The sequence below is a fragment of the Phalacrocorax carbo genome, chromosome 8 (genome assembly GCF_963921805.1).
Source record: "Phalacrocorax carbo chromosome 8, bPhaCar2.1, whole genome shotgun sequence".
Taxonomy (NCBI): Eukaryota; Metazoa; Chordata; class Aves; order Suliformes; family Phalacrocoracidae; genus Phalacrocorax; species Phalacrocorax carbo.
The window spans coordinates 17,990,284-18,014,600 of record NC_087520.1 but is presented as its reverse complement, the minus strand read 5'-3'; the positions used below and the strand labels follow the sequence as shown (position 1 = coordinate 18,014,600).

The 24,317-nt window shown below is 35.9% G+C and overlaps 1 protein-coding gene across 2 annotated transcripts in view; it reads left to right on the top strand.

The window, feature by feature from the left end:
• Positions 1-24,317, top strand: part of TENM2 (teneurin transmembrane protein 2) — a 699,068-nt gene that overhangs the window by 363,088 nt on the left and 311,663 nt on the right. Inside the window, exon 5 of one of the 2 annotated variants that reach the window (XM_064458950.1) lies at positions 19,285-19,368. The exons of the other annotated variant lie outside the window; for it this stretch is intronic. Within the exon in view, the coding sequence (XP_064315020.1) occupies positions 19,285-19,368 (84 nt within the window). The remainder of the gene's footprint in view (positions 1-19,284; positions 19,369-24,317) is intronic. 2 annotated transcript variants of the gene reach the window in all.

The window sequence follows — 24,317 nt, the reverse complement described above, 5'->3', positions numbered from 1 at the left end:
GAGAAAAGGGCTTCGCCCTTTTGAAACTGGCTTGCTTCCTTATTTTTTGGTGTCAACAATCAGAAATTCTTAAACTCCTAGCAATCACCTGGGTGAAAGAAAAGCACCGCTTTTGCCATAAGATTTTAGTCCCAGATGATAACATCGTTAATGGGATGCAATTCACAGACGTACAGAAATGACCACAAAATTGAACAGACTTCTGTAAATCTTTTTACTTTTTCATGACTAGGGCAGTTGTTCAGTGGGGAAGTAACCTGTCATGCCTGCTGAATTTTAGAATCACTGTGTCATTTGGAAGAGCTCAAATGTCATTGTAAGGAAATAAACAGGAAGATGTGCTATAGGGGAGCAATATCGAATTAAAATTGGCTAAGATGATATAAATGTAATTAGTGAAACACATTTTCATGACTAGTAAAATTAGCACCCATTTATACATTTTATACACTTGAACCCTTGTTGACACCTGAGGCTGGGAAAATATATCTGCTAATCAAAACATGTAATTATATCCTATGAAGCTGAAGTAACGTGCTGAATCCTTGCTCTTCATGGTGTTAATGATTTGGGAAACTCATTTACCCGATCATTTCAGTTTGTCCTTTCCTGCTGTATTTCTGTTCCCCAAAATAGTAAGGTCAGGGACATGCTAAAGCGACTAAACATTAAATCTGTGGAAGAGTGAACATCACGTAGATTGTTAGGTAGTATTGATATCATTAGAGAAGGAGGTGCTCTCAACAGTAGGGAAAAAACCCTCTGGTTGTAAAATAAGCAAAGCAAGATAAATTAAGTACTAACTTGCTGGAAAATTAAAATTCCTACAGACCTTTTAGTATAGCTGGGGAGTTGGTAACTTGTAATTTCCCACTGGCATGGCCTTAGGTAGCTGCCTTCAGAGTCCATATCTACATTTAATTGAAGGAGATGATGGTCTGACACAAAAAGCGTAAAGGGAAAAAAGTATTAATCATTAGTTTTTTAGGGGTTTGGGCCTAAATAGGAGAGTTACTGAGGAAAATGAGATATTAAAAAAGCTTACTAAGTTTAATGGTAGAATTGTGGAGATGTGAGACACAAATAATCCTAATGTAGAAAAACAATTTAGTTACTCTGCAAATAGTGAAGTATGTCACTGTCAATGAAAGGTATGCAGCCATAGCTATAGATACAGTTCTCTCTCATCTTTTGTCTTTTGTATGCAGTTAGCACAAATTAGAATTGGGGCGTGGGGTGTGTGTGCGTGTTGTAGATATAATTGTTTGATGATGAAAAGGAGAACCAAAAATTAATTGATTCACAGTACCATCAAAATCATCTTTAAATTCTGTTCTTGCAGTTCAACAGAATATTCAGGCTAGTTAAATTATAAAGGGGATTGTAAAAAGCAGAAATGCTTCTGCTGTAGGACAGATTTTATCCATCTTGATTATGCAGCTCTGGCAGGTACGTCTGAATAACTGGTCCTAAATATTCTTTTTATTCACTGTTTTTTGTATATCTAGCTGTCTTAGATGAACCAAACAAAAAGAAAACAAGGAGAGTTTATAACAATGGTACTTTACCATCCCTCACTTGCATAGTTTTTAGACTAAGTGACATTCAATGAGAACACTTTCTTTATTTTTCTGAAAACCAAGATTATTAACATTTAAAACTGAATAAACGTAATATACATAATGTTTATTAACCACAAGGTCTTGCAAAGAACATTGTAGTAGAAAAATGCATTAACAAGTACAGATACATTAATATATTTAGTATTAAAGTGATTCTTAGAAAGATGGAAATGAGCAGAAAGTTTACTACTTCTAATATTTGAAGGTAAATTAATTCAGTATCTCATAGTTCTGTTGATATAATCGTCCCTTGTACCCTAATTTCATGTAAGGGAGACTGCAGCAATATTTGCGTATTGTATTTGCTATATGCAATGTAGTTACTGTCCTAAATTTCCCACTTAGACCATTAGTCTCATATTTCTAGGTGAAGACATAGTTGTTCAGGAAAAAAACACAACTCATGTCCTCAGAAGTTATATTAAGAAACTTCGCGTGTGTAACTTGAAACAAAACTGGGCAGTGTAAATAAATTGTCTAAATAAATAGAACTCGTCCAATAATACATAATACTGCATTGCATCTGTACATACACGAGTAGTCTAGCATGTGAATGTTCTGTTAGTTACTGTTAGTTACTATTACTTATCTACTAGAATTGTAATGAATTTTCTCTCAGTATAATCTCTGATGGGATATATGGCAAATCCTGTGAATAAGTTGTCACAATTACTCAGAGAGTTGATGCGTTACTTCACTATCAAGAACATTCTACTTCTCCATTTAAAAAGCCATATGATATGATTTTCAAGCATGAATTTTCAAAATTATGTGGCCATTTGTACGCATCTTACTGCAAACTGGTGATGTGTTGTGGAACCCAGATACCTGTGCAATGAGTGGACTTCCTTGGATGTTCAGAATCCAGGAACAAAGCAACAGGAATTTGGTGAAAAGTAGTCAAAGTGGGTCTCTGTAGAATTTTCTGACGTAGTGGAGATATAGGGTCAGTCACAGGCCTTGAGTTCTCTTTGTAGTGTATTGTTGCCTGGGTGGAACAACTCATACCTTAATACAACCAAGGGTTGTTCATGCTTAGTGACATTTAAATTTAACATTTTTCCCTGTCTGCTATATCAATTTATATTACCCAGTCATGCAAGAACTTTTTTTTAGCAAGGTTGTTTTTACACTCTGTTGTGGAGATTAAAAGAACAAAGTGTCCAAAGCACAAGTTTAGACTGCATAATTCTGTGCCTAGCTTGTGCTTAATGAAGCAATTTTGCAACTCTAGCACTTGATTTTATCATTGAGTCAGTAGAGGGTGGTAGATGCTTTTGGATACTTGCCAGAGGAAGACCATTCCGTCTGGAGTTTACTTATTTAAGTTAGGTAGAGAAGATCTACCCCCTGAACATGACTCTGGAGTGTTTATTTCTTTCCACTGACTGTAGAGAATAGGAGGTTTGGCATCACTGTCAAGAATTTTGGTATGGTCTACCTTAAGTAAACAAGATCCTACCCATAATTTTTTCTAATGCATGGTGGAAATGTTGACCAGTAAGTAACAGCTTTAAAAGGTTTTGTCAGCGTCAGCTTGTAAAAGGAAAGGTCAAAGATAAATCTGACATACTTGTTTTTGAAAAGGCTGCTTCGGCTGTGACACTGCTTAGTTGCACCTTTCAGAAGTAATATGTTCTGCCTTGTAGTTGTACCTTTTGTGGAGTACTGTTGTTGTAGGTGTGATTTTCCTCATGGACTCTCTGTACCAGATGATTATCTAGGGTCTGTCTTTATTGAAAAATATAATTTGATATGTGGAAACTTAAATAGTTGCAAATACTTTTGATGAAGTAATAAGGCTGAGTAATTCCAGAAAAAGCTAAGAGAAAAAAGGCCTTTCAGTTGTAAAAGACTAGTTAAAATGTCCGAGTGCCATTGTTTGCTTTGGCAATGAATGTATGAATTGTATCATGCCATGTAACTTTGTTAAATTCTTGTGTCCAGAGGTGAATTAGTGCATTTGAAACTTCATTTATAAAGCGGAGGTTCTCCTTTGTCATAATTGCCAAACTCTGTTTGCTCCCTAGTTCAGAAGAGTGCTGGTTTTACAAGTTTTTCAGCGTTGGAACGTGGTCAGCAGCTGTATAGACTTTATGAACTATAAACAGAATTGCATACAGTAAAGATTGGTTTTATCTCATATTTTCTAATATATGCCTTTACTCCCAGATGATTTAATAACTTTAATGCTCCAAACAGCAGCCCAACTCCTTGTACAGCTCATGGGCCATGGGTGACTGGTGAAATATTTAACATCCCAGTTTAATAACCACTCAGTCCCTAGCTAGCCACATTAGAGGTATTGTGGTAAAAAGAATGAAGAAATGACAATTAGGGGATTACTGCTGGGCTGAGGCACAGTCTGTCCACTGTTGAGAAAATGGGTTTCTGATGACCCATTCACTCAGTTGAATTGTCTTTCCCTGCCTGTGTTCTTGTATCTCCGTATATCCTTCTAAGAAGTCTGGAATACATTACTATTACCTTTTCTCTAATCTTTCATGCAAAACTAAACAAGGACCAGTGGTCATCTTGCTGGCAGTGCTTAAGTAACATCTGTTTTTGGAAGAGTCCTGTTACTGCATCTCTTCATTCTGCTTTCTTGACAATTATATAAAAATTTCTGTCATACTGTCCACATTAATCCTGTGTTCATTTTTATGCACCGTCTAGAAAATACATTTTAGTATGCCTGTTTCCAAGGGGAGATATTGTGTCATCTTCTCTTATGTGGGAGATAGTGCATACATTGAAAGTGGAAAGTTATTTTTCAAAGCAACTATTCCTTTTTTCAGACTGATGTATATTGGTCTGATGGCTAGTATTAAATAGAAAATGTAAAAAAAAAAATTACTGACATGTGAAAGATTCTTTTATTATGTTATTAAATTTATCTCTTGGCATATTTATTTTTACATTAGCTGGCAAACTAGAAGTTCCATGTACTATTTTATACATGAAGTGTGCTTTCCATCCTAATGCATTCTTGGGATCCACTGAAAAATGGTAATGTGTTCAGTATTTGTGCCCAACACCAAAAGAAGGTAGAAGCTTGTACCGAAAGTGCTATCCCTTGGATATTTCCCTGACCTGTTCTTGGAAGCATTCAGCGACACTGGCTCTACAAATTTCTTGGTAATCTGTTTCATCTGTTAACCTCCTGGTTAGAAGATATTTTGGAGCACTCAATATCAATCTGTCTTGCTAAATTTTAAATCATTATTTCTCCTACTGTTAATGAGCATGCTGAGTGATTGATCACTAATATAGCTTTTTTTTTCTAACCTACAGTTGACTTTTGCAGACTAAGCAACCCTTTTGCAAGTCTTGTTTTATAAATACTTTAATGTTCAAGTTATTTCCTTCCATATCTTCTTAAATTATCTACATCATTAAACTTCAAATCTAATATAGATTCTTCAGCTGGCGTCTTTTTACTTTTGGTGTGTTATGTACAAACTTTTGCTAATACTACTAGCAGTACCTTCCTTGTGATGTTACTTTATATTCAATTTGTGGCTTTACCGTTACACCTTCATCTGTTCCTGCAGTATGCCTCAGACTAATTCCCTTATATTGCTGACCATTAGATCTCTTCTGCCTCACCCTCTAATCTAGAATTTGTTTTAACTGATTTTTTTCTTGCTTATCACAGACCATTTTTTCCATTTGAAATGTAATAGAGCAAAGATGTAAATCCTGGTTTTCTTTTATGGAGTATTATACATGTTATAATGGAAGATTGTTGAAAGGCGGAAGGGCAATAGCTAGGAGGTATCATAAAATGCTTCTCTTGCTCTTTCACTCTTTTGTAGGTGTCCAAAATGGCAACGGTAGGACACACAACACTGAGTTAGATATAGAACTTATAGGTATGGTTACTAGGATAAGTCTCTCACTGATACAATGAGTGATAAAAGGTGAAAAATTTTCATTTTACGTGAATAGCCAAGTTCACTTGAAAGAGGCAGAGTCATGCCATCACTGGGATGACTTATTGACAGTCAAACTTCTTGTTCCTGTTTGCATAGCTTTACTCCTGCATTAGTTTTAAATACTGGGATTTTGTCTGTCTGTTAAGTGCATACCTGAGCTACTGGAGAGGCAGAAGTTCTTTCTGTGGAATACTGGACCTTACTACTTTCTCCATGCTCTACCTTGTGTAGTTCAAGATATAACTGGCTTTCTCCTTCCTTCCTTATTCTTCTAGGCAGACTAGCTAACTTGGGGGCACCCATTCTACCACTAGTTTTAGACAGATTTACTTGTCGTCTGTTGTGGGGATGAACAAGGTTGTCAAGCCAGAGTAACATTGTGTGCCCTCAGTTTCCCACTTGTAAAAGTAAGTGTGATGGTACTTACCCCAAGGAAATGGTTTGAATCTTAAATAAATAGATTCATAAGAATGTTTAGTTTTATAGAAATAGGTTCTGTTTTGACTGAGCTATTCCTGAAGCAAAACATCAGAGACAAAACAAAACAACAAAAAAAAAACCAAACCAAAAAAAAACCCCACAAACCTCACCAAAAGCACACAGTCGCCCCACCCCCCCCCCGCCCTACCCCCCAAAGTCCTCATGGCTTATTCAACTTAGCTTTTTTTCACACCCTACTGGCCTGAACCCCCAAAGCTGTTGCAACAGATTGCAGAATTGGAATAACGTTCTGGTCACTTTTTTCCCTTAACTATTTCCTCTGCCACTCAAGCTACAGCTGATATAGGTGTCCTGAATATAAGAATTTGAGGCACAGAGATGGATTTTTTTCCTACCCTCTCAGAAAGCTTTTTGACTGTAGTTACATTTTTGTGCTCTTTGAGCTACTGTAAGAAATCCAGCAGAGCTGTTTATCCAACATCAAAGTTAACTTTTGAAGTATTGTTATCAGAAGTAGTAACTACATATTTATTTAATCTAGTTTAGGTCTCCATTTGTAAACTTTCCAGTCTTGCCCCTTGCCAGTAGCTACCTGGGAATAGATATTTCTTCTGGGTTAACAAATTCTAATTGTGTCACCTGATAGGGACATTGGTAAGCTAATGAATTTGGACATTATCTTGTCCATTGTGCACATCCAGAGTCATATTGTCTAAATAAGTATGTCAGACAAAGACTGTTAGAACAATAAAAAGAAGAAAGAGGTAACTTTGGCTTAGTATTGAAAATAAGACAAGTTGAGAATAGACTTGTGAATCTGTAAAAATTAATCAATATCAAAAAATGAACTAAGGGGTTTTATCTATAATATGTCAGAGATGATAAAGGCAATGCTGAGTTTCTGCAAAAACGAATGAACGAGAACCATTTAGAGTATATAATACCCACAGTGATAGAGGAAGAGACAGTTCCATGAAATAACCAGTACATGAATATATGTCCTTCTGCCTTTAGTAGACATTTAGCAGCTTATTCTAGTGGGAAAACACTTACCTTTGTATAGACACACAACAATGTTAATAAGCTAACAAAAGAGAGAAAACTACTTAGAAACATCTGATTCTTCTCTGTAAAGCTGAAAACCACAAAACTTGTCATTTACATGTTCTTGATTTTTTGTTAGTGCTTTTATTTCAATGTCCTGTACGTTATACACATCCTGCTAGTCAGTATAACTGAAATATTAACAGTTTCTGTGAGTTGGTCAGATGTACTGACAAGGGTTGGTCCTGTTTGATTGTAATGATCATCTTAGTCTTTCAGTAAGTACAGCCACCATCATTTTGCCCTCAGACTTTCACAGTTCTGGGAATAACTTGTTACATTATGAACTCTGAACATTGTCTGCATTATGTTCACAGACATCCAAAATCTTAATGCAGTTGTGTGATGCAATGAAATGCACCATTAAATAGGTGGAAGAGATTCATTTTAAAATGGCAAAATGCCCCTGCTCACCTGTTCCAAATTTTTCTCCAAGATAGTTGAGGATATACGGTATAAATGAAACTTAAATACTCTCATTTGCTTTATGGTTTCCTTTCTCTGGGACCTTAAGAATCATAATACAAAAATAGCAGCCATAAGAGGGAGTTAGGGAATGTTGCTAAGATGCAGCAGTCTTTGTGTACTTCTGATTTTGGTTTGGTCTGTCACAAAAACGATATACAGTGCTACGAAACAGCATCTGGCCAGCTATTCCCAAGCTGCTTATTGACGTATTTGCATGCTGTGATCCTATCTCTGAGTTCTTCCTGCACCCTTGTTCTTGCCTCTAGCTCAGTTTCTAACCTTCACTCATGCTAGGGTTGGCAGTGAGACATTGTTTTAAGTGTTTTGGTGTCTCCTGGTCATATCCTAATTATGTTTCTCTTAGTTTTGAGACTACTCTGGCCCATTTATGGCTTTTTTCCTTTTTATATGGCATAAATGGACAATGATGCACACTTAAAAGATGGACAATAATTGAAAATTTTGTCCTAAGTCCATATTAGGTCTATTTTCAAATGCCAGACTGTTTCGAGTGCTATTTTCTGTTAACCTCAACTGGTGCAGGAAATATTCAGCACTTCTAAAATCCATGTCACTAATCCACCTTTTTCTTGCTTCCTCTTTAGTGAAGACTGAAACTTTCTCCATTCTGTTCCCCTTAAAGCAGAAGGACTTGATATAGATTAACACTGGAACTACTTTTCAAACGCCTCCCTTCATCCCACAACAGACCACGTACAGGATCAAATGGCACTCATTTTGATTAACTAAAATATTTGGAGATAAGCTGTCTGTGTAGAGTCTTATGCTTATGGTATTTCCATGATAGTAACTGGGGGGGAATCAGATCTATACATTTTTTCCCAGTCATGATTTGTCATTACAAGCGAACATTCTTTTAGGTAATATAGTCAATAACACAATTAAAGCTAAAAGGCAAGTTTGGCATAATCCCAGTTTTAGCCTTTATGAAATATCTCTTACAACATTTATACAGAGTAAGATGCTGTAAAATTCTTAATTGCCAGGATTTATAAGAAAATACCTCAGTATGTACTGATTTTTTACTATATGTACAACTAGTGGTATATGCTGTCATCTTTTTTTTGTGTGTGTGTAACAGAGGGCAAAATTTTGTCTGGAATGCTTTGTGGGGAATTTGGCAATTCTGTGTAATAGCTCTGTCTTCTGCTATGGTTTAGATGGCTTTTATCTATCCACTAGAGGCTATTTCGGGATAAATTGACAACCTGCACTGTATCTTCTTACTCAATCACTTCTATGTGCAGAGTGCCAGTAGTATTTTCAGAATAGCACTTATGATAAGAAAAAAGCAGGCATAAATGGGCTGCTGAGAATTTATTGGTACTCCTAGTTCTGTTGATCAGGAGCCTTGCCAACATAGTGACTCAACTGCCTGTTTAGTGAACAGGTAGAGCCTTCCTTAGCCAGAGTATTTCTCCTCCTCAGAGATAAAAATAAGAGTTGGTGACTTAAGGATAGAATGAACAGGAGCCAAGACAGCTTGTCATTGCTGAATCTTGTCCTGACAGCTGCCTTAGCAGAATGCATTTGTAAACTGTGATTGACAAAATACTTGAAAACTGCAGCTTAAAACTGAATTTGTAGAGCATGTTAAAGTAGGCAGGATAAGGTAAGAGTAGGCTTATGAGGACACATTGCTGTCATCATGCACATAATTCTCTTTACATTAGAAAAATAGAGAGCTGTAGGGAAGCCTAGACTGTCCTAATATAATTATCAAGATCATTACTGTAATTGAGCCTTCATTTGAAGCTAGGTCATTACGCAATATTTTGTCCTTGTTTATTACACAAAATCTAATATTGTAACTTAATTCACTGTTAAAGAAAGGCAAAACAAAAAATTTGGATACTAATTGCTCTGAACTTTGCAAGTCCATACATAAATTCTAAAGCTTTATGGTCCTTTTTGATACAAAAAAAAAAAATATTACAACAGTGGGCTTCATTTCACTGACATTACATTTCTGGTTTGAGAAAAATTAGAAGTTTCCACTATTTAACATTAAGTTCAGAATTTACGAAAAATGAAATCCTTTAATGCATCTTCTGCGTGATTGGAGGCACTCAGAGGGCTTTTTTCTTAGGTGGGTTGTCTTTTCTATTTCAGATCAATATAACCTCCTTAGCTGTCGACATAAAACGTTATATGCCATTCCACAAGGTTATGGAAATTAATTACACCACTTCTGTATAAATTCTGGGATGATTTTCAAAGTATTTCTATATAAATTCAGTTGCAAAAATAAGTTATGCAGAACACTGCTAGTACTGCCAGCTGCAGAATGCTGTGGCGCTAAGCAGAGACCACAGTATTCTCCTTTCCTTTGTTGACTGTAGTCATTAGACTGCACTAGCAGTTGATGCATTTGTTGGTGTTCCTTCTGTTTCACATTTGCATTTAAATTCCTGTGAAGGAAAGATAAGATAAAGTGGTAAACAAATGATGCTTATTTGCTCTTCAACTGAGCTTCTATTAGAAGTATGACTTTAAAACAGAGAGACCATTGGCAAAAAATGCCTAGGTATTCTTTACAGAGCATCATATGTCCATTCAGTCTCCAGCAGACTTCAAAAGGACATATCCCTGAGGTTTTAATGAAAACATAAATCAACAGGGAATAACTAAAAATACACTGAAAAATGAAAAGGAAACTAGGTCATTCACCACATGACTCAATATTTGTAGCTTAGAATATATTGCAGTGTGTTTCACATCCTAAATAACATTCTGGTATATGTAGAAAGTAGTGTGTATGTTTATTTACTCTGAAATGTTATCCCTTTTGAGTCATTGTGACTAACGCTTTTTCTCTTAATAGTGCACGGCATGAACTGGTGCTACGTTTATGTATGTCTGTCTTGTCCAGTCAATTCTTGCTCTTGTATAAACTGCTTGGTTTGTGGAAACCAGGCAGAGTCCTTACGGTTAGATTCTATCTATCAGAAAACACATGAGTATATCTGTTACTAGCCTGTCTTGTATGCAGAGGGAATCAGCTACCATGATGTGGAAGGTAAACATACATTGTTACATAAAAGAGCTGAATTTGTCTGGTTTTTTGAGTGTAGTACAGCTGCCTCCTGTGATTTTGCTGTCCCATTCATGGGGCAAATTCAATTTTGGTGCCTTTTTAAGTGAGCTGGGAAAACAGATGTGTACTGAGGTGATTGCTTTCTGTATGCCAAATGTTATCCAGGTGCCGTAGTTTAACCCCAGCTGGCAACCAGGCACCGCACAGCCGCTTGCTCACCCTCCTCCTCCCTGGTGGGATGGGTGAGAGAATCAGAAGAGCAGAAGTATGAAAGCTTCATGGGTTAAGATAAGAACAATTTAATGATTGAAGTGAAATATAACAACAGTGATGACAATGATGAAAAGGAAAACATCAAAAAGAGAGAGAGAAACTAAACCCACGAAAACCAAGTGATGCAACCACTCACCACCTACTGACCAATGCCTAGCATGTCCCTGAGCAGCGATTGTTGCCCCCTGGCCAGCTCCCCCCCAGTTAATATACTGAGCATGACCTCATATGGTGTGGGATATCCCTTTGGCCAGTTGGGGTCAGCTGTCCTGGCTGTGCCCCCCTCCCAGCTCCCTGTGCACCTCCTTGGTGTCCAAACATGGGAAGCTGAAAAGTCCTTTCATTAGTTGTCATTAAGCAGTGCTTACACTAAAACATCAGTGTGTTATCACATTATGCTCATGCTAAATCCAAAACACAGCACTGTACCAGCTACTAGGAGGAAAATTAACTCTATCCCAGTCCAAACCAGGACACCAGGGTAGTGAAGACAGACAGTGACAAATTTCCTGAAGAACCTCATGATGCAGAGTGGGTGGGAGAGAAATCAGCAGGTGAAATTGATAATTGATGAGGAAATATGGTGGGCTCTGAATTGTCTATTATTATTCAGGAAAGTGATGTTAGTGTGACAGTGGACAATCCTAAGAAAGGTTATCCATACGATATTACAATAATGTAAACAACCCCCTTCTTACAACAGGTGAGAGAAACCAGCGGAAAGCTGATGTAAAGAACAAACCGGAAAATATCATTAGTGCCATTCTGTAAAGGTGTGGGATGTCCATACCTTGAACGATACACTGAATTCTCATTCTTCCATTTAAAGAATGATGTTGTAGAACTGCAAGAGGTAAGAGCCAGTGAGATGGGTCACCCAAAGTATGGCATAGTTTCCTTGTGAAGAATGACTGTAATAGCTTCATATTTTTTAGTGTAAAAAAAAAAAACTCGTCCTTACAATTTTTTTCCCAACAAACAACACAGTAAGACCATAAGTTTGTCTACTTGTCTCTTGTTAATTGTGTGCCAGTTCTTAGTTCTTCAAAATTGTTACAGGCACAGATGACAAATTAGATTTTACCAATTAAATAACTTCAAAACTGTAATTTGATTTCTCCCCCCCTGCCCCCCCCACTAATAGAACTTGCTACAGAAAGAGGAGATCAGTAGGTAAAAGTAGGTCTAAATGTGATCGAGGCTTATCAATTAATTAACTTGCCTTTATTAAAAAACAATAAATCTCTAAAAGTGAAGAACATAACTGTAATGAGAAAGTCGGATGCTGAAGTTACTACTTTAAGAGCTTTTTTGTTTTGTTTTGTAAGGCATTATCATCACTAGTACATTGATCCCAATTCCCACCTCTCTAGGAACACAACTGTATGTATTTGTTTTAAGTTTTCTTTGTATTTTTAGGGTTGCCTAAATTTTAAATGCGCAATTGTTTACAGTGTTAGAAACATACAGTATGTTGTAGGGCCTGTGGAATATTCAGGTCATTGAAAAAAATACCCAATATGTCAGTAGAACTAATGTTGTAGCACTTTGGTCCTTCTTACCTTTTTTGTCCATGTCTTAGCTTTACAGTGTTCTTTTGATGGAAGAAATCAAGTTTTGGTGGTTTGCTTTTTAGTTTGTTTTGGAGGAGGGGTGGGGTGACACAAGACCCAACATGCAGTTATAATAATTCACCACTATTAGAATTGCATGCTTGTACCAGAAAACCTTCTTTCCATTGCTTTATGAATCCCTTAATGTTTATTTCACAGCTGTCACAGTGCTCCATTCTGCTGATATTAGTTGCTAAATAAAAACAAGTGCAATCTTATCAAGAGCAGCTAACTTTGGTTTATTCCCTTACTCACAGAAGAAGCAGCAAAGTAGTATGTGGCAGATAATTTTTAGTGCATGGCAGATAATTTTTACTGTAGCATTATGGTTGATTTTTTTCCTTTCTTTACACTTTCAAGCTGAAAAAATACAGGGTATCAATATGTATTCCCCAAAAAGGAGAAAAAATCTTTCTAAGGAATTCTTTAGAATTCTTTAAATTCTTTTTAGCTTTCTCTCTACAGTTTTTATTTACACAGTTTTGTGTGCTGCCAAAAATAACAAAGAACAGCAGTGGGTGCTTTAACTGAAGTGTTGATGGGTTGCAGTACGATGCATATAGTCCCCTCTAAATTTAAGCTTTGTACCTAACCACTTTTGTTGTAAAACATGGTTAATGTGATTTTTTTTTGTCACCGTATTTATGTAGTGATACTGGTTTTAATTAGTGGGTTGTTTGTTTGTTTGTTTTTCAAATAGCTTTTACCAGTAGCTGTTTAGTTTGTTAGCTAGCCTAATAACTCAACTATTGGTCTTTCCAGGCATAAGTTTTTGATTTAAAAACATAGTCATTGGATCAGAGGCTGAACTAATAATTAAGTATTATTTTGGAGAAAGACTTGCATGAAAGAGGTATTAAAGAAAGAGAAAACAACCTTAGAGTATCTGTAGTTGCTGCTTAAGGCTGAAGCTTCTCTTAGTTTTTAATAAATTATTCCCATGAGAGTTGTGGCTTATGTTTTGATAAATTACGGAGATATTGACCTGTAGCTGTCATTGACCCATGTGGGGATAACTAACCCATTTCTAACAGCATGAAGTAATGGTTGTTAAATTGACCCTTACTTTACAGAGCAGAGCAGAACAAAACCAGAAGGAAACAGCATGAAAAGGAGAGAAAAATGTTATGAAGTCTCACTTAGAGTTTTTCTTTTGATGTGAGTCAATGACCATGTTGAATTGAGAGGCAGTTATGGGTATTTTAGATGTTAGGGCTTGACTGTTCAGGGGCATTTGAGAAGATTCGTCCAAATTTGGAAATAAGACAAGTTGAGACCATTTAATTTGACTGAAATAAATCCACTTGAAATTTAGTTCCAGTTCACTTTAAGTTCATAGGTGTAGACAGACTTCTGCACAAAGAAATAGACAGGTCTGTGCTCTCAACTAAGTGCTGATCCGAATTACTCATCTCCCTGTGATTCTTAGGGTAGTAGCACATCCTAATTCTTTTATTAGTCCATAGGAAATTAAAATACAGAATGAAGGTATTTGCCATTTTATGTCTTGTACCGTTGTCTCTAATGTAGCGAGTTGCTTAGTTGATTCTGTGTAAGAGACATGGGCAATGCACTTGGAAAACCCAGGTCTTGGTGCAGTAGATTTGTTGCTGGTCACGTTTGGTAATATTTAGGACATCATGAATAGCAACGTGAACCAAAAATTCTTCTGACTCCCATCAGTACTTACCTTTGGTAGACAGAGGACAGTGAAAATGGTTTATTTGATGTTAAGTTCACTTAATTATAATAGGCTTCAAATGTACTTGAACTAATAATAGAGCATTTTCCTTTGTAGCGTTTGTCATTCTTGCATGAATATTTGGTGATGTGTTAACATTTAAATGTATGCTCTCAAAAAAAAAAATATATGTTGCTGACGCTTTGATTGGAGAATAATTCTGCTTGAGAGCTGCTAGTATACTATGCAGCTGCAGCATTTTTAAGTTTAATTGGCTTGCTGAATGTGCTTCAAAGGAGAGAAAAATTAATACAACTTTCGTAAAAGATCAAACGAAACATTGAGTATAAAATGTGCAATAGAACATAATAGAGTAAAACAGCAGACAATATAGGAAAAGAAAAATGATGTGACTCTTTTATTACAGATTGGTTCATATTCCCATACTTTTCTGCATGATATTTAGTAATACTGACTTTTTTCTAATTTCATCATAATCATTTTTTGCTTCCAGAAATTATATACATAGAGGTTAAGAGTATCACATTTGTTATGTCTGTCCAGTGTGCTTGATCCAAAATGTTAGCGGAGAATGTGGACAAAACCAGAAAAGATTATTTGCGGAAAACGTAGAGGTTTGACTTGCCCAGTAGTGAGAGTGTGTTCTGTCAGTTGTTACAGTTTTTGTCCTATTCCTCAAAACCCACAATGATCAGTACTAAACAGTAAGAAAATACCAATGAAAACATGCTTAAGGTATTAACAGGGGCAGAACATGTGCTCATTGAAAATGTTCAGTAGAGAAGAGGTCGGAGACACCTGGGACAAGCCTCAGATGCGGAGGTGTGACCAGAAATGGAGCAAGTGTTTGTTACTGGATCTTTTTGTGTGAATATTGAGAGGGAGTGGAAGCAGCATGAGAAATTAAGGGTATTGTTTTTGTAAGACCATTTTTGAAATGCAACCATCTTTGTATTGTATATCACCAGTAAAAATTGGTTTATGTCCTTGGATAAATAGAAGAGGGGAAAATGAGAATAGAGCTTAGGGAGGATATTTAGGCTCTGGTGATGTTTGAAGTTCCAGTTATTTTCTAGATGAATGTTGGCAGAGAGGCATAAGAATTATGAGTGGAGAAAGCAAGCCTTATAAAATGCAAAAAGACTTCATGCTGTAAACAAAAAATCATAAACATTGTGTTATCATATTAAAGGGTGGAGCATGTACTATATGACTGGTAGCAACCTTTTAGTGATGCTTGCTAGGAAATGTTAAAAAGTGAAATTCCCGAATACCTGACTAAACTAAAGGGTGAAAATTTGTAGTGCATAGTTGGAAGCTTCCATTCAGACAGGACTATGAAGGGGAAAATACTAAAGGAAGAAAACAGCTGGGGATGGGGTGGGAGAGAGAAAGAAGAGATAGGAGTGGTACTTGTTCCTGGATAGGTAACAGTTGCGAGTCATTGTTAAGCCAGCTCAAAAGAGGAACCATGAATTAAGAACAACATGGTATTTGGTGATCAGCCTCTTTGCTGTGAGAAAGACATGTCCTGTGGGGCCCAGGAATGCTCTGCAGTGGGATCCTGACGAGCAGGACCTCTGACTGCATGGTGTTCCAAGGTGCCTCCTGGTTTCTGATTACACGGCACAGCAATAGAGAGGGAATGAAAATGGTGAGAGTGATTACAACCTTTCCCTGTTAGCCTTTCTGTTGGACAGCAAGAAGATGTCATGTAGGTCTTGTCAGAGTGCCAGGCCTCGTGGGAGACTGTTGGGGTGTGAGGGAAATTAGATAAATGTTAAAAAATAATAAAACGATGGAAGCAGAGTGTCAGTTTCTGAAAAGGCTGCTGTGAGGAAAGGAGAAGGAAATTAGTTTGCTGAATACCATGCAGAAGACACACAGCTAGTCTGAACATTGTATACCTCACGGGAGACCGGGTTAGGAATTGTAGTATTTGTTTTCTCGAATTTCAAAAAGTGTTGCTAATATTTATACTATTATTTAAAATTAGCAGTATCAGGATTGATTTTTAACCTAAACTGGGACTTGAGACAGAAAGCTGAAAACTGCTACTCATTTTAGTTCAAAAGTAATGTGCGGAAAGCAGATTTATTTCTCTCTGTCAATTACTGTAGGAGCAAACGGACCTGTGGACATTGTAGCATTTGTGTTTTAGAGGAGTGTGTAAGAGGAAAGCTTAGCAAATTCACACAGGCTTTTCTTTTTCTGGATGTGAAGTGTGGTGTCTGATAGGGACTGAAATTCACTTAATGATCTAAAGATTTACTTACAAAAGATTTTTTTTCTGAATTTTTGACAAGGCCAAAGATTGTAGGTTGTAGTCTGTTCTTTCCTGGCTGATAATTGCAAAATCCATTACTATCCCTTTGAGATGTTGTTTTTTTTTTTTTATAAAAGACTGTACTAAATCTGAATAAAAGCCTAATAAGTAGATTAGTTAGAACAATAGTCCTCATGAGGATGTTTGATTCTGAGTGTAGCTGCTAGAGATAACCCTAAATGCAATTAGGTTTAACTCCCTGTGAGGGTCAAAGGAAGGTAATACCCATGGAGGCTTCCCTTCGGATGACGCTATTTTTAAAGTGTCTCGACACTTAAATTATCCTTTCCTTTGGGCAATGGTAGCAAACTTTTTTTTAAAAAATTGTTGGAAAAACAGAACTTGAAAACCTAGTTTTAGATGTTTTGCATCAAAAAGAGGGATGGCTCAGCTTCTTTGGGGAAACAGTTTGTGGTCCTCGTCCTTTGTAATTGTAAGGATCAAATATCCCAAGGTGGCCACAGACAGGTAAAAATAGAGAACAGCAGATTCAGTGACATACACAAGCTTAAAGGGTAATGTGGTAAAATGTCAACAGATAAACTGTTGATGGATTAATTCTGTCTTTTCCTCTTGAAAAAGAAATAAAAACTTTTAAAACAAAAACAGAGACAGTAAAGATTTCAAAAATTTGCATATTACAGGGTGTGATAGAAACTGTAAAATTGCAAGCTACTAAAATTGTTTCGTTTGATTTTAAGTACCACAGAAGAATTACACTGTATTTAAGAATTTGGTCCATTTTATCTATTTGGTCCATTTTGTCCATATTAAGATGAAAAGGGAAAAGGAAGAAGAAAAAAAAAAGCTTATTGAAACAATTACATGACTTCCTATTTGATATATTCCTGTGTATGTATGTGTTTACTTATATTTAATTTATCCTATTTTTAAGATATGAAAAATATGGAAATAATATAATCAAATTTAGTATTATATTTTGGGGAAAATTGCTGGTAACACCAAAATGAATAAATTTGCAGTGATTTTTTCTTTTTTTAATTATTCATTTACCAAAGTTTTTATATTGACAGTCATGTTTGCACTTCATGTATCTTTGCTTCACTTGCATGTGGTTCTTCGAATTATCTTTCAGTGGAGCATTCCTGAAAATCTCTTGTTTTTAAATCAAAAGACTGTATCATCAAAAGTAAAGCTGAACTAATTAGGCATGACCCAAAAGACCTGAAAAAAGACTTATAGTCACAGCACATCAAACTTGAATTTCATCAGTGGCAAGGAGACATTTAGGCAGGGCAAACTTAATCTGGTTTTTGTTTGTAAAAGTATAACTTGTCTCCTTAAAATTACTTTTTTCCCCCAAACCAGCAATGAAAGACTCAGGAGCTGTTATTCTTTCAAATTCTTTCTGTTGCAGGCATTTTAGGTCCAAAATATTTGTGCTCCTAACAAATAGCTATGTTGCTGTCTTACATCTTTACCCTGCATCTTTACCTTACATCTTTACCAGTTTATTTTCTATATTTTTGGGCAGCTGTTTTTATAACTTAAGTGTCAATGTGTTGCCTTTTTCTTCTTTGCATATAACAAATTACTGTGGTATACAGATCACATTTTCATTGTTGATTCTAGTGAGTCTTGGGTGGGTGCAAGATTGAATAATTATCTTATAAAAATGATTAAGGATTTGAGACTGAGATGTACCAAGTAAAATAATTTCCCAGTGAAGCCTGAAAGGCAGTGAAGAACAAGAATTGAAGTGACCATGCATCAATTACTAGGCGGCTTCTCTTATTGGTTTGTGCAAGGAAGTTCACATAAATAAATAAAAATAGGTTTTATGTTTCCTGTTTATTACATCTGAAAACTCTCCTGTTGCTATTATGAAATTCAATAACAATTTTCAATTGATTTTCTGCTTTTCATATATAAGAGGACTCCCTAATTACTTTGTTTTCAAAATCCAGGTATATTTAAATTAGTTGTACGACCAAGAGAAACCAGTTTTCTTTTTAGTCAAAGAGAGAGACTATTCAAAGCTACACAATTATTTTTTGATATATATATATATCATATATAAATATGTCTTCCTAAAGCTGGAGAGTTTTTACGAGACAGAAGAAAATTGTCATCCTTGCAAGAGTGCAGTTTCACTGGTTCATGTCTAGTTGAGATGAAGCAGAATGAGCCTGATTATGTTGATAGTCAATGTAAAAGTCATCATCCTGCTGCAATAAACATGTGAGAAGTGATTCATTACAACTGAAAGTGTCCATTTCCAAATGTATCTTAAAAGTCTGGTTTGAGATAAAAATTATCTTTTAGAAGGATGTAATGATAAATACTTGGCTATAGGAATAATAGGTAATACTTGGAAAAGAAGTTAATATGATCTTAAATAGCTACTGTACAGCATGCATGGAAACTCTCATGGACTTCAACTTAAATTCTAACACATGTATTATAGCCAGATTTTTTCTGCACTCTGTCCTTTTTCATGGTCAATGATACCGACAGTGGTATGTGTACCTCCTGCAAAGCAAGATTTCACCGGTACTACTGCTACTCAATATGCTTTTTTATACGTCATTGATAACAAGATAAAAGAAGTCTCAATCTCTATAAAATAATGAGTAATGTATCTTTTTTTTATTTAGAAATGCGTTGGGTGGGAGGAGGTGAAACATTCTATAGGCAATATTACACCAAAGGTGAATGGAATGGAAGAAAAGGAGGAAAAGAACCATCTCTAAAATGTATTTGTTTTATTTCATTTAGATTTTCACACACACCTTTCTGAGAAATTGAAAGACAGACAGACAAGCTGGCAGCAGCTGGCTGAGACAAAGAACTCTCTCATACGTAAGGTTTTTTCCTTGCTTAAACTGTATTCCTTGTAAACTTAGAACCTAGTTTAGAATTTGTGGGTTTTCCAGTGATTAATCTCATTCTGTTTATGTTCTGCGTGTTATATATTGTGGGATTTTTTTGTTTGGTTGGTTTTTTTTTCCTCCTGGGTATTTATATTCTGTTAAATAAACCTAATCTCTCTTTACTACTTATTTTTATGTCATTGATGAGTATTACCTTCCTGATTTGTTTGAACTAAGTAAGGGTGGGTTTTTTTATTGGGAGTCTTCACTGGGTAGTGAAGGAGCTGCGCTTTCCCTGAGCTGATGTTGCTTCACAGGATGGGGCTCATTATTTGGAGAGAAAGAGAGCTAAGACACATAAGAGATGCCAAATCTGGATACACACAGGCATAATTTAAAAATAATATGATACCTGTATCTAGCAATATTTTCGCAAAGGCAATTATATATGTTTTATCCCATTGGTAAAAGTTTGCATATGATACATGTTGCTTCAGTGATTCTTAAATCTGACTTTCTAATGAAAGAGTCAGTGATCGATCTGTTCATCTTTAGTCTTGATTTTGAATTTTTTTGATCTGAGAGGTCCAGATTCAGACAGTCACACTTGGTGTGACAGTAAAGTTTTGTATCTTAGGGGCTGCAGAAAACAATCAGGGGTCTGTTGGGTTTTTTTAGTTTTGTAGGGAATCACCTCATTTATAGACTGTTTGTGTTTTTTTTTTAAGTACCACTACTCCCTCTCCCCTGACACACGTATACCTTTTGTTTCCCCGAGAGCAAAACTCCTTCGGGAGGAGGAGGATGTTTGGGGAAAAAAGCTTGCAATGTACTTTTTACCAAAAGAAAAAATTGACAAGGCGTATTAATATAAATCCAAAGACATCTCAAGGAATTTTAGTACAAAGATAATGATTCAGTGACACCTTCCTCTTGATGTTTCTTGAATTCAAAAAATTATTTCATTCATTGGGTACGTACACATATACTAAACAGAATGTCACTATGTGCCCTTACTAATTTATCATAGGCCATTTTTTATGAAGTCTTTTGTCCTCAACACTGCGGTTTTTGCCTTGTATTTGACTGCCTAATGAGATAAAAGACTTATTTTGATATTTCATTCTTTTTTTCCATTGCAACTGTTACCTAGTACAGACATGAAAGATACCTTTTCAGATGGGATTTTCATTTAAGCACTTAAGTAAATGCTTTGCTGAATTAGGGCCCTAACCAGGAATAATTCTGCTTGCTCAATATTTAAATGAGATATAAAACAGGGTTTTCTGATCACCCCAAGTTTGATTTTCTGATATACTTCTTTCCATAATTGCTTGATTGTTGGTAAAAACTAGTGAATGGCATTATGCCTGGAACCTCAGTGTCTGAGCAAATACTGGGACTGTTTCTTACATCAAATTCTGGAGAGTAGTGAGCATCTGTGACCATTTTGTAGTTAATGCAGCCCAAGAATGCTCAGTGTGTTTTCAAAGTGGAGATAAGGACCATTTTTTTGTATTTCCATGCTTCTTAGAAGAGTGGGAGCCAGAGTGTTTGGTAGAGCATTTTCCATAATGCTGGCATATAATACTAAAAATTGCCCAAGGTGGCATGTGTATGGCTGGTAATAAAGATGAAATTAAAAAAGAATGGAAATGATCTTGTAAATATCTCTGCATTTCTGAAGCTTTCGTGATTATTAGTGTTGCAGAAGGGATTTTGGCACAGGTCAAATGAATGGGTTATGCTATTTAGGCCTTACTAAATCTCAAAGCATAATACTTGAGTGCATTTCCCAGGATCACAGAAAGGTTTTGCCCTGCAGATTGCATCCATCTGAGCAATGTCTTTCTCATTTGAAGCGTTGAGGCTTTTCATTAAATATTGTCTCTCTTTGGTTTAGTTCTTTTCCCTGAAAACCTCATACCCTTCCCAATTCCAACAAATTTAATTTATATATAGCTTTTAATTTTTGGGATTGTGATTGTTCAGGGCTCTAGAAATTATGAAGAGCATGAGAATGTATTAATAACTATATAGCAACTCAAAAATATTTGATGGTACTATTAATTCTCACCTCTGGCTTACAGTAACATGCACTTAAGAAAATTAGAACTGAGACAAGCAATAGAAAAACTCTGTACTTTTTTACTTTTATGAGGCTAATCACTTGGGCATACTAAATCTGATATAGCTAGTAAGATAGTTCGTTGAATGCTCTAAAATTGGTAAGAAACATGCCGTGAACTTACAGATCCAGATGTGCTGACTGGCATTGATGTCAGCCAAATCTGTTACCTTCATAATTGAAGGGAATTGACCAAAACCAAGTTTTATGTCTTGTTCCTTTTTAAAAGTGTCATAGGATTTTTTTTACATCAATCTGGATGCTGCCAGAACCAGACAGATTGCACTAACCTTGGTTTAAAGCTTCGGCTGGCTGAGAACGCATCCAAATAGTGTTGCAAAGCTTTCAGTGTGCATGTTGTGTCAACAGAAGAGGACTCTTTGTGTCACCATAAGTAGAGCCCTCAGACTTCATTTTAAAGGTAGCCAGTTATTGAGTGTGCTCATTTAGTGGGTGGATTCCTTTGTTGTGTTATAATAAAATGTTAGGCTTCTTGATCTATTCAGCCTTTGGTTTGCTAAGGATAAGGATGCCACTGGTGCAGACCACGAGATAATGGGTAAAAGAAGGTTAAGTGCTGAACAAGGGTATTATAATGGTCAGTGCTTCAGCAATACAGACAGAAGGATTGTTGTCAGATCCACGTTCAGACTCTGGAACAAAAAAGGATAAAAGCCTCCTATAGGAAAACATCTGCCCTACACAGTATTTGGAGTAGACCTAAATCTCACCTTTTCTGACTATTTCTTCCTATTGTCATAGAAGAATTCTTAATGGATTAGAATTGGGGAAAAAAAACAACCAACCAAAACAAAAACAAAAACCCACCCCAAAAATCTCAAATCTATCTCATACTAAATGTCCAGATTTAAAACAAACAAAAAAGCCCAAACAAACAAAACCAGCGTGGGTGTCTTTTTATAGCTGAAAAATAATGTAGCAAAATCTCAGAGATTTATCAAACCATTAATTAATGCTTTTAAAGTATTCAGATAGTGTAATGTTCTGCAATATATAAAAGTAAAAGAAGACATTTAATAGTGCTCAGCTTAGAGTATGATTTGAATAGGATACAAACAGAAGCCTGTGCTTCTCATTAAATAGTGCAGATAAAAGCACTGTTTCCTTGTATAGTGTGTGCAAGCCCACCTGAACTTCAAGTGCAACAGAAGACTTGACAGGGAGGGAGAAAGAATTGAGTGAAGCAATTAAAAACCATATTGCAGCGCAGTAACAGTAGTTGTCCCAGCAGCCTTTTTCCTATCATTTTCTGTCTTTTTGTTCACTTTGCAGCTGTTGTAGTGCAGTTAAAGCATCTTTTCTGTTTGTTTCAACATGGTGATCCTTGAGTAAGCTGTGAACATACAAATGTGGACATTGTGGTGGAGTCCATAGTCTCTGAATTCACGTGTAATCCTGTCAATACCAAAAGGAGTTTTGAATGACTACAGTTAATAAGCTATATATTTGATATGTTGTTCCAGCAAGCATACAACTCTCTCAAAGATCTACAGTAATCTCTGATGTGCAAGCAAGGTCTTAAAGTAATTTTGGGATGTTATCAATTGAACTGTAATTTAATTAAGATTGGGATTATGCCTTTTCTGGGGGAAGAAAATGGATTTATGTGCTTATGACGTTTAGATACAAAATGCAAGTGGTTGTATGTGGATTTTATTTAGGAGGATGATCTTTCTATGGCTTGACACTTAAAATCATCAGTGAAAATGGTAGACAGCTGTCCAGAAGCCTTCAGATATAAATAAGTTATTTTCCTTTGTTGAAAACTGTATTTAAATACTACGTATGGATACTGCGGATAGTGTTTGTAGTAATTCTTTTAAAGTTACAGTAGTGAGGAATTCAGTTCACTCTGCTGCTTTCATTGTAGGTTTGCCTTACTGAGGATTATATGTGTTTATGGGGTTTCCATTTTAATGGAAATTCTCTCAAAAATACATGAACAAAAACTGGTTCTATCGTGGGATTTTAGTAATGATTTCCTTAAGTAGCCAAGTCCAGGTTGTACAATTGCTCTCCGTGCAACAAACTGTTTTGTTAAGAAACAATCAACTAGAGAGTGTAAACCACATAACCAAAAGTATGTGATAATATAAAATAATGAGAATGTGGGAAATTCTGAAGGGGAAATAAAGCTTTTTCATATTGGGTCCTAGAAGAAAACAAGCTGACAGTTCTATCAGGTGCCTCTCCTAGGAGCAGATTTAACACTTGTTACAGAATTTGTCTTGAAAACACTGGTATTCAAACTAAAGAATTTGCAAATTTGCTTGAGAAACAAAACAGATTGTGTGTTGAAAGACCGAGCTGCTAGCGAAATACTCGATCTTGTCAGATTTATACAAACTGATCTCCTGTGTATTGCACCATGTCCTAGAAAACTGGGAGCCATGAAAACAAGAGCTTATATTTTAAGTTCTATGACAGCTTTTAAAAAATAGCTTTTCCACTTTTTGCGTGAAGCTTCTACCTTAAAGAAACTGATTAAATAAGTGGTAATTTTTAACACAAGCAGTAACAAAATATACACCATCTGCTGGTGTTGACTTATTCCATAGTATTCTCATGCTGGGTCATTTTATTTCACTTTTTTTCAGAAATAGTTAATGACACATTTGCTGGGTGGTGGAGGTGCATTTTGGGTGATGCAATGTGGACATAAGTTTAGGGAAAGCAATAACTAGACTTTCTCAGGAAACTGAAGGAAATATTAAACAACTAAAAGGAACTTAGAAAATATATTGCTATGTTGATGCCTTTTATTTATGTTTTTATTTTCATCCAATTTA